This window comes from Sphaeramia orbicularis, chromosome 5 (assembly GCF_902148855.1).
Source record: "Sphaeramia orbicularis chromosome 5, fSphaOr1.1, whole genome shotgun sequence".
NCBI classification, from domain to species: Eukaryota; Metazoa; Chordata; class Actinopteri; order Kurtiformes; family Apogonidae; genus Sphaeramia; species Sphaeramia orbicularis.
Window position 1 is genome coordinate 14,052,706 of NC_043961.1, and position 12,124 is coordinate 14,064,829.

General features: G+C 34.7%; 1 protein-coding gene across 1 annotated transcript in view; it reads right to left on the minus strand.

The window, feature by feature from the left end:
- Positions 1-12,124, minus strand: part of LOC115419802 (contactin-3-like) — a 133,558-nt gene that overhangs the window by 16,607 nt on the left and 104,827 nt on the right. Inside the window, exons 13-15 of the mRNA XM_030134827.1 lie at positions 10,072-10,142; positions 6,298-6,532; positions 5,778-5,887 (exon numbers count right to left, since the gene is read on the minus strand). Of these exons, the coding sequence (XP_029990687.1) occupies positions 5,778-5,887; positions 6,298-6,532; positions 10,072-10,142 (416 nt within the window). The remainder of the gene's footprint in view (positions 1-5,777; positions 5,888-6,297; positions 6,533-10,071; positions 10,143-12,124) is intronic.

The window sequence follows — 12,124 nt, forward strand, 5'->3', positions numbered from 1 at the left end:
AGGCTGGATTGGACCCTTCTGGTGGGGCGGTTTTGGCCCACGGCCCGCATTTAGGACACCAGTGCTGTAATGCATGTGCAGTCCAGTTCTGGATCCATACTGTTGGTGGTCTATTGAGATTCAGAGTCTTAAATCCACTTGAGGCCTGGTCTTGGAGAAATGAGCTCTGTTCTGAAAGGACAATGCGGGCAGCGCTATGGCAACTGGAGAGCTTTGTGCCGAGGGCCAGAGGTGACAGATATTGAAAGAGCACCAGAGGGAAAAAACACAGCAAAGCCCTCTTTGCATTCTTGAAAGGAGGAGGGATTTTATTTTCCTCTTGTGGGTTTTCTGTTGGTAAAGTAAAGTGTGGAGGTCGTTCCGTGCTATTATCACTCTTAAAAGATGATTCATGTTCACATGATTCACAGATACACGGGAAGATGGATCAATATTTGATGAATTTGGTCAAAAAACAAAGGATCTTTTAAAGCAGGGGCCCACCAAAGAGTCCAATACAGCCCACAGGGTGAGTGTGAAAATGCAAAAAGTGCTATTATATCATACTGATTGATGTATTTATTTCAAATATGAATGTAAAAACAGAAGAAGAATAAAGAAAACATTTAAACATAAGACACATAATATATATTCGAAAAGGAGTGAGAATAATCATAACTTATAAATTCCCACCCCGTCTTAAGTAATTAATAACAATAATAAGCTTCCTAATTTAAAAATATCTATACTCTAATGTGCCAGATACTTCTTCTTAAATAATATATAATAATTATTTTGTTTTGTTACTATACTACTATTACACTCACTATTATATCATTATTTATTTATTTATTCACAATATTTTTATTGGTATTCAAGTTTTATGATGAAAGGCAAACAAAGTAAATAATAATATATATAAAGAACAGGAATCAAAACAACACCCATACACACCAGGTAAACTTGCACCAAATATGATATATATATATAAGTAAATATATGTGGGTTTTTTTTTTCTCTCAGTATATAAAAAATATCTATTTAGAAATAACATCAACAATTACAACAGTATAAAAGTATATACTATAGGTGTCTATGATATAAACAACAACAAACAAGTCAAATGACATCTACAAACAATATATATGCGCTGCAGTCTTCAACACATTTGGATCCACCTTACTAACTTAAGATGGAACTAACATACAACTAAAAGACATAAAGCTAAATATTTTTAAAGTTTGTGTAAAAGCTTATAAGTTTAAAGGAGTAAGTGATGGGTCCAATGAGCATATAAACATTTTCTGTCTTTTCATCCTCATCTCTTCTAAGCTATTTTATTTATTTATTTGTTTGTTTGTTTGTTTGTTTGTTTTCCTCAATATTTTTAAGAACTTTTTTAGAGGCCTAACATAAACGAGAACATATACTATATCAAAAATAAAGGTAGCTAAAAACAAGTAAAGGCAGCTAAGACAATGAAAGTATCTAAGACAAAATAAATGTGGCTAGACAATAAAAAAAAACAAAACAAAACACTGTGGTGTCAGAAACCAGTATTTTAAACAAAAGTATTCAATTTGTATTCAAAAGTATTGAACCTGTATTCATTTGCATGCCAGAAGTCATTCTTAGTGTAATGTGAAGATTGTACCAGAGTCGCTGACCTTTTTTTTCCTGATAGAGCCGCTACAAAAAGATGTGCATTTTCAAAGTTTTCAAAACATGATGGACAAAAGTAGATGTGAGTGGAAATTTTGGACATTCTGGGAAATAATTTACATATTCTAGGAAAAATGTACATATTTATGTATGATAAATTAATACTGGGAAATAGTTGAATATGTGTATATGATGTCCAATCCAGACGGAGACCAGTAAAAATTAACCCTATCATGGACAACGCCAAAAAGGTGGGTTCTCACCAAGGTTATTATCGTTAACGAAAACTAAAGAAATGACAAAAACTAGAATTGTAAAAACATTTTTGTTAACTGAAAAAAATAAAAACTATAATTAAAAAAAAAAAAAACGATAACTGACTGAAACTGTATTGTGTGCTTATAAAACTAACTAAAACATTTTAAAAAAATGATGGATAAAATTCCCTTAGTTTTTGTCTTTGTCAATGTCGGATTGATACGAAAGCAATTTATTTCCCTTAAGCAATTTTAGCTGCTGGCACCATAGGATATTTAACGGTCCGTCACTTCTGGTCACTTGTGGTTTCCAGTCGTCTTCTGGTTCCCACTCTACCTGGAAACATGGAGACTAAAGTTGGGAGAAAGCAGCAGAGTCCTGTCTGGGATTTATTTGAATTCGATGGCGAAGAGAAAAGATATAAGAAAAACTAAACTAAAACTAAGCATTTAGAAAATAATGACAGCTAATAAAAACTAGCAAACCTGCTCTAAAAACTAGTTAAAACTAACTGACTTAGAGAAAAAAAAAGTCAAAACTAAATAAAATTAAACTATAATGAAAAATCCAAAACGATTAGAACCTTGGTTCTCATGTGACTAGGATAATGTTCTAAATACGGTAAAAAGGGAAGGTCTATAAGTAAAACCCAACCTATTTTTGGGCAAATAAAATGGTCTACCAGGTTGAAAAAGTCAGTTGTTTCTGCAGATTTCAACTCAGTGTTTATTTTGGGTATGAATAAACACTTCATGTGACTCGAATTCTGCTCGATCTCAGACTTGGACTTGACCGGCCGTAAATTTTACATGACAACACTTAACAATATTAAGGCAGATGAAGACACAGCATAAAAGTTTAACTGTGGTATTTAGATGAATAAATAGATATACTTTAGCATTAGCAAAGTATAGTGTGTTATTATTTATTATTGCATTATTTATATTTTCACATCAGATGTTGCTAAAACACTGACTTGACAGTGTCGGTAAAACATGGTACACAAACTCCTGCAGGTTCAAGTGGAATAACTCAACACTTTTAGTGCTGACAGACTCCACTGAATCAATGTAAATGAACTTAAATGCACTCGCTGGCCTCAAAACATGAAGAGTACAAATGACCCATAATGCAGCACTCTGTGGAAAAGACCTTATTTACCCTCGTACTCTGACTATTTACAACAAATAAAGCGTCTACGAGGGGGAGACTCATAAAAAAGAGCGAGAAAAGCCAGACTCATGCCTCCTAGTTAGAACTGATGTGACACTGTACATGATGTATATGAGTGTTTTTGATTTACTGCCGAGATAATGGGACTAATGCAGCTGGGTTTGACGACCCTGATGGTTTTATTGGATATTTGTAGTTTATAGGCAAGAGAATCTGTTCACAGTTAAAAAAAAACAAACAAAACAAAAAAAAAACACCACTAAATAATAGTATCTGGAATTAAATACATTTCCTTAGTGTTAATTCAGTTTCTACATTTAAATATTCATCATTACATATTTTAGTTTTAACCCATAAAGACCCACTGGTGATGAAAATAATCAGCTAAAATAACTTTATATATTAAATAACCCCTACTCTATAGGGGTCTTCTGTGAAACTGGGTTTATTTTGGTACCTGATACTTAAACCACCGGGTTAAGGGTCAAGAAGTAAAAACAGAAATAGTGATTTTATTTTATTTTTTTTTTTTTAAAGTTTTTGATTATATATTTTGCTGAAAAAGTCACATTTTCTTCAGCTTTCTTTAATAACTTTTTTGCACTTTTTTTTTTTTTTTAAATTGTTTTAATATAAGGCACAAAACAAACATGACAAGATTGAATGAAAAAGTCAAATTTTTTCCAATACTTTTTACACCAGTTGTTCCCAGCCTTTTTTTGGCTCATGACCCCATGTTGAGCTGCATTATGTAATAAATTCCCATTATGTAATAACAGTTCAAAATGTAATAAATTCCCATTATGTAATAAAAGTTCAAAATGTAATAAGAATGTCACGTCATCTTGTAATAAAGCTGCATTATGTAATAAAGTGACGCATTTTGTAATAAACTACGTCAACGCATTATATAGTACATTTGTTCACATTATGCAGTAAGTTATTACAATTTGAGAAATTTATTATCTGCTGAGAGTCTGAGTTCTTTTAAGTCCAGGTTAAAGACTCACCTGTTCACTGCTGCCTTTGACTAAAAGGCTTTTGACTTTTTAAATGTTATATTCCCTTTTAAAACTCCGCACTGCAACTCTTATTTTAATATATGTGTGTTTTTATATTTTTGGGTTTTATGTGTTGTTTTCTTACTTGCTGTTTTTAATCACCTTTAACGTTTAAATGTGGTTCTTTTTCCCTTGTCGTTGTATTTCAATGTCCTGTGTGAAGCACCTTGAATTGCTTTGTTGCTGAAATGTGCTATACAAATAAACTTCCCTTGCCTATACTATGTTGCAAATACACGTTAATTTTAGACGACATTTAGTCTATATAATGTATATTATTATGGACGGAGGCAGAAAAAACAGGTGTAGATTACCGCACAAAGTGAGAATTTTATTTTCCTTGGTCAAGATAGTATGTACAGTCAGTCCAGCTTGGATTTACAAGGCTGACAATTAATACTGAACAAACAAGAACTCAAACTATGAATTATGAAAGAGCTGTAGCATCTGAAACTGACCACAATGAACATTTGACAGTTTCAGCTTCAGTTTGTCATGTCTTTTATGGATTGGAATTGTCTCTTTAAAGTCACCACATATTTTTTATTAGTAATTTCTTTTTTTTTTTTTCTTTTTTTTTTTTTTAAGAATTACTAGAAATTTCAGGTGACCCCAAGGTTGAAAAACACTGCTTTATATCCTTCTGTTGTTGTAGGCGGAGATTATAGGTCAGGGGTGTCAAACTCATATTGGTTCAGGGGCCATATTCAATCCAATTTGATCTCAAGTGGGCCAGACCAGTAAAATAATGACTTAATAAGCTATAAATAATGACAATTCCAAGTTTTTCTTTTTGTTTTAGTACAAAAAAAAAACAATTCAATTTTGAAAATATTTACATTGTACGAAAAAGATGTGAAAAACCTGAAAAAACTGAAATTTCATTTGAAAAATTAGTGCAATTTTAACAATATTATGCATCAACTTATTTATACATGTACATTACACACAATGTTACATAAACATTTGGTAACAGGCAGAATATTGTTAAAATTTTGGAGTTTGGAACTAAAATTTGAACAATTTCTACAATATTCCATCTCTTATTATTAACACAACTACAGATCACAGTGGATCCATAAATGCACAAAACATTTAGGAACAGGCAGAATATTGTTCAAATTGCACATTTCGGGTTGTTCATCTTTGTTTTTATTTATGTATTTATTTGTATTTTATTGTGAAATAATAGTTTTGTAAATGTTAATATTTTCACAGTGTAATGTTTTCATTGTCACTGAAATTTTTTCCACATAATTTTTCACAAAGAAAATTTGTAGTTGTCATTATTTATGGGTTATTGTGTTGTTATTTTGACTGTAGATCACATTGGTCTGTATGTGGAACCTGAACCAAAAGGATTTGGACAACCTGGACTGTTCACGTTCATTTTTGCACTTTCATCCCACGGGCCAGAATGGAACGTTTGGCGGGCCAGATTTGGCCCCCGGGCCGCATGTTTGACACCTGTGTTATAGGTCATCATTTCCATTAAATGAATATGATTGATCATTTTTATCACCACGGAGATTGGGGGAAGGTTCTTTTTTAGCCAATATTTGGTTAGCGTTTTTTTTGTTTTGTTTTAATTAATCAACAGTTTCTAGGATGGTTTTATGTGTGTGAGTGTGAATCATAACTCACCTCATACCCCAGGACTCTTTCGGGGACGGCGGGGAGCGCTTCCCACATCGCTTCAATTTGCGCTGCAGACACACTCCGAGCTCTAACCCTCTTAGGAGCCACACCGGGGACTGCAGAAATAGAGAATCCACAGACTCATCCAACACTATCATGCACACTAATAGCAATATGAAGAAGGCACAAAATAGACCTGTAGTTTCACTGAAAAGCTATCCCCCCCCCCCCCCTTTGAACCGGATCTGTGAGTGACATAAGGGAAGACTATCTGCCCAGCAAATTCAATTAACAGGATACCTCCCTGAAAGCGCCGTGTGGTAAGTGTCTGCTAGGATTTCCTGTAATCTACCAGCACGATAACTAATATCAGGTTGACATTCCCAGCATGAGAGGGGGAGGAAATAACAGCACCGGAAGAACTGTTCATTTCATCATTACTATTCAAGGTCAGAGTTGTAAGGAGGGAGATTATAGCTTATTTAAGCATCACTTGGCTGCCGGGCTGTGAAAGTCAGTCCCATACCTTCCTCTGCAGAGTACACGGTGGCGATAGAGCTAAAAGGCCCCTCCCCTCGGTTGTTGTACGCTCCCACTTTCACGTCGAACGGCGAGAAGGGGGGGATGGTGTCGTTGCGGAAGACGTAACGCGCCACGCCGGGCGTAGAGATGACGGCTCGAGTCCACATGACGGTACCCACGGGCCTGAAGGCGATGATGTATCCGAAGCCCTCGCCGTTCTGCAGTTCCTCTGGCACAGGCTGAGAGCAAAACACAAAACTATAGTGATATTAAAATGCATACAGACAGAGAAACAGACAGGCCCGTCTCTGCGCCGACACTCCGCCGGCGTCTGTGATTAGACACTTTTTGGAGAACGTTCCAGATTCACCTTTTATCTTAACGCAGGGCCGTCAGTGTCGTTTTAGTTCAGGTTCCACATTCAGCGGAATTTGATCTCAAAATAATAATAAAATAACCTATAAACAGGGATGTAACGATAAGAAAATTTCACATCACGGTGTTTGCAACCAAAATTATCACGGTTATCATGATTATCACGGTATTGTTGAAATTGTGCTCAAATTGTTCAAAAAGTACTAATACACACTGAAATAATTTAACCAAGTTGTATTTAATGAATAAATAAAATAACTGGCACAATGTATCTTGTATAGCAGAAACATTCAAATATTACCCCTTAGTGGTCTGAGCCTATTTTGTGCGTTTTTCAGTCCTTCTGATTTTGCCTTTATATACTATACTGAACAAAAATATAAATGCACGACTTTTGTTTTTGCTCCCATTTTTCATGAGCTGAACTGAAAGATCTAAAACTTTTTCTGTGTACACACAAGGTTTATTTCTCTCAAATATTGTTCACAAATCTGTCTAAATTTGTGTTAGTGAACACTTCTTCTTTGCTGAGATGATCCATCCACCTCACAGGTGTGGCATATCAAGATGCTGATTAGACAGCAGGATTTTTGCACAGGTGTGCTTTAGGCTGGCCACAATAAAAGGCCACTCCAAAATGTGCAGTTTTATCACACAGCACAATACCACAGATGTCACAAGTTTTGAGGGAATATGAAATCGGCATGCTGACTTCAGGAATCTTCACCAGAGCTTTTGCCTGTGAATTGAATGTTCATTTCTCTACCATAAGCCATCTCCAAAGCTGTTTCAGAGAATTCATGAAGAAGACTGTGCGAGGAAAATGGTGGTCACACCAAATACTGACTGGTTTTCTGACCCCCCTGGACCACCCAATACAGTAAAAGTGCACATTTTAGAGTGGCCTTTTATTGTGGCCAGCCTAAGGCACACCTGTGCAATAATCCTGCTGTCTAATCAGCATCTTGATATGCCACACCTGTGAGGTGGATGGATTATCTCAGCAAAGGACAAAGGAGAAGTGCTCACTAACACAGATTTAGACAAATTTATGAACAATATTTGAGAGAAATAGACCTTTTGTGTACATAGAAAAAGTTTTAGATCTTTGAGTTCAGCTCATGAAAAATGGGAGCAAAAACAAAAGTCGTGCATTTATATTTTTGTTCAGTGTATATAAACAAATGTTTAGTATACCCATGTTTGGGATCTGTTTTTTCAACACAACTTCATCTATATCATCTGCTTATTATTTTTTTCACTTTAACCTACTATAAAAACATAAAAGGCCAGAAAACACACAAAATATATAGAATCCGATTTAAAAAATGTATGTAATTTATTGGATAAATAACACACAGATGCTTAATGAACCTTTCCAAAGACTTTAAAAGTGAATATTGGTTCCAAATATTAGGTATAGAAAATTAGAATTGTAATAAATTAAAACTGGATTCAAATATTTGACATAAAAGTAGATCCTTACATAGGCGTTTTCTCCGGAAAAGTGCAGTAATCAAGCACGGTTATCATGATAATTAGAATTTAAATGGTAATACTAACCGTCTGCAATTTTACCACGGGTTATCGTTATACCGGTAAACGTTACATGTCTACCTAGAAATAATGACAAATCCAAATGTTTCTGTTTGTTTAAGTGCAAAAAAATGACATTAAATTAAGGAAATATTCACATTTACAAACCAAAAAGATGTGAATAACTTGAAAAAACTAAATTTTCTTCTTCTTCTTCTTCTCAATAATAATAATAATAATAACAATAATAATAATAATAATAATAATAATAATAATAATAATAATAATAATGAGACAAACATTTAGTTACAAAACATTTAGTTTACATTGTTAAAATTACACTAATTAATCAAATTTTTTTCACTGCTTTTTTTGTCCAGGACAATGGACGGAAATTAGCATCTCTCCTAAATCTGGTGCACACATCTTGTTCTTTACAACTAATACCAATACACACTGTCCTGTAACCAAATAAATCAAAACACATAAATACAAATAAAAAAACAAAGAAAAATTTGGAGTCATCATTATTTATAGGCATAATGTAATATAATTTTTTCACATTAAACTAAGAAGATACCATGTGAAGAAGTTGGCGGAGTTTACAAATACCCCTGCCCGGTCTTTGTCCCTCTTGCTCACTGATACCCCGCCTACCCAGGGATTAATTTTGACCCTTAACTTTCAATCTTTACAAAAACCTTTCAAAAATTTGTAAAAAAACTCAAAAACTGAGCGAAAGTCACGTGAATGTAAAGAATATGTGTGTGAAATTTGAGAAGAATTGGGTGAATAATGTCTGAGAAATCAGCTGGAGTAAGTTAAGATTTTCAAAAATTTGTTTAAAAAAATCCCAAACTTGAAATGCACACATCAAACTGCGCACTGCACCTCTACTAGTGGGAAAGAACATGTCTGAAAAAAATCAGGTGAACAGTGTCCGAGAAATGGGATGGACACAAATCACGGACGGACGGAATTCCTGGTATAAAAATTATTTTTGTTCTTGTTTTTGGTTTGGTTTGTTTGTTAACACTTTAGCAGCAAAACTATTGATTGAATTCAAAATGCCCATAAATGTAAGCAAAAATGTTAATAAGCCAATATCTAGCATAGTTCAGAAAGTTGACCTGATTGAGCAAAATTAATGTGATTTTTGGATTCAGCACACCAAAATTATCCTAAATCAGCTCAAAAAACTTAAACAATAAATTTGTTGTTGACCAGTGTTATTATTATTATTATTATTATTATTATTATTATTATTATTATTATTTATGTTTCATCTGGTTGGAGATTGTCCACGTCTTCAGTATAGTGGCATTGATAACTAGCATAAAGTGTGAAAAATGTATAGCATGTATGGCCTAAAAATGTATTTATTGATTTATTTTTTTTACTATTATTTTGCCCTTTTTATTCTTTTTTTATATATAAAACCAAAACTCAATAAAGATCAAGTCATTAAAAAAAGAGATCACACTGGTCTGAATGTGAAACCTGAATTAAAACCATTTCAACACCATCGACTGTTCATATCTTCAGTGTAATTGTCGCATTTTGCCGGATTGGACCCTGTTGCGGGCCGGTTTTTGACCCTCGGGCCGCATGTTTGACACCCCCCTGCCTTTATCTTTTCCTCTTGCATGCGCTGTGTAATTGCGGCTGAAGTGCAAAGCCTTTCAAAAGAAGTGCTTTCTGTCTCTGGCACCAGAGGGAAAAATGGCACTCGTTGGCTGAGCCGGAGGAGGAGGAGAGGTGTCTGGCTCTAATGTGGGTCATAAAACTGCTCCGTTCAATTCTGCACAATTAAGCAAAACCATTACTCGGCAATGGAGAGAACAGTAAAATGTGACAGATGACTTACCTCCCATGTTATCACTAATTCAGACTTTGTGCCGCCTCCACCTCCGACATCAGTGGGAGCCGTATCAGGAACTGAGAGGTAAAGCCCAGAGGGGAGCAATTAGAACCCAGTTTACAAAGCCAGACGACAAACCGCCACTGTACGCACAGACTCATGACAAGGCTGCCTGCTGCAGATACTGACTTCTATTTTACATCCCACAAACCCCTGACTCTGTGCAAAAAAAAACAAACATTTTACGCAAAAAGTGAATTACCGATACTGCCCAAATGTCAGCGTGCATAAACAGCGACTCAAGATCTGTAATGTTCTGCAAATGACACGCGACTCTACCCCCCTCCGTTCCTGTTTGACTCAGCTGTTTATGTACCACAGTCTGATGGCAAAGGCGGGCGTGTAGGTGGAGAAGCACTCGTGCACATCCTCGTAGTATTCTCTGGGTAAGTGGAGCATCGCATTTATTGTGTCACATGAGAAAATGGCTGCAGGAGCGTTTAAATCTGACGTGGAGCCTCCGTGGATGCTGCGCACTCAGGTGTTTAACAGTTATTACAAGTAACCAAAACTACACGTACAACCACCCATGCTAATAGTTAATGGTGTGTGAAGTAAAAACGGCCTAACGATGGATTTGAAAACTATATTTCACGTCATGCGTTCTTTCAGCTGATGTTTTTCAGGGTTGAATAAACTGAGGATTTACTTAAAATAATAGTAAAACACTTAAAAATGACCAAATGTATGCATTTGGTGAAAAAAGTACCGGAGGCTACAGGCTGATTCAGGTTTATCAGACTGTCAGGATGTCCACTGCATCTGTTACTGTTGTATCTGCTGTTATTACTGTTGTATCTGCTGTTATTACTGTTATATCTGCTGTTATTACTGTTATATCTGCTGTTATTACTGTTGTATCTGCTGTTATTACTGTTATATCTGCTGTTATTACTGTTATATCTGCTGTTATTACTGTTGTATCTGCTGTTATTACTGTTATATCTGCTGTTATTACTGTTGTATCTGCTGTTATTACTGTTATATCTGCTGTTATTACTGTTATATCTGCTGTTATTACTGTTGTATCTGCTGTTATTACTGTTATATCTGCTATTATTACTGTTATATCTGCTGTTATTACTGTTGTATCTGCTGTTATTACTGTTGTATCAGCTGTTATTACTGTTGTATCTGCTGTTATTACTGTTATATCTGCTGTTATTACTGTTGTATCAGCTGTTATTACTGTTGTATCTGCTGTTATTACTGTTGTATCAGCTGTTATTACTGTTGTATCTGCTGTTATTACTGTTATATCTGCTGTTATTACTGTTGTATCTGCTGTTATTACTGTTGTATCTGCTGTTATTATTGTTATATCTGCTGTTATTACTGTTATATCTGCTGTTATTACTGTTGTATCTGCTGTTATTACTGTTATATCTGCTGTTATTACTGTTGTATCAGCTGTTATTACTGTTGTATCTGCTGTTATTACTGTTATATCTGCTGTTATTACTGTTGTATCAGCTGTTATTACTGTTGTATCTGCTGTTATTACTGTTGTATCTGCTGTTATTACTGTTGTATCTGCTGTTATTATTGTTATATCTGCTGTTATTACTGTTATATCTGCTGTTATTACCGTTATATCTGCTGTTATTACTGTTGTATCTGCTGTTATTACTGTTGTATCTGCTGTTATTATTGTTATATCTGCTGTTATTACCGTTATATCTGCTGTTATTACTGTTGTATCTGCTGTTATTACTGTTGTATCTGCTGTTATTACTGTTGTATCTGCTGTTATTACTGTTATATGTGCTATTGTTACTGTTATATCTGCTGTTATTACTGTTGTATCTGCTGTTATTACTGTTGTATCTGCTGTTATTACTGTTATATCTGCTGTTATTATTGTTATATCTGCTGTTATTACTGTTACATGTGCTATTGTTACTGTTATATCTGCTTATTACTGTTATATCTGCTGTTATTACTGTTATCTCTGCTGTTATTACTGTTATATCTGCTGTTATTACTGTTGTATCTGCTG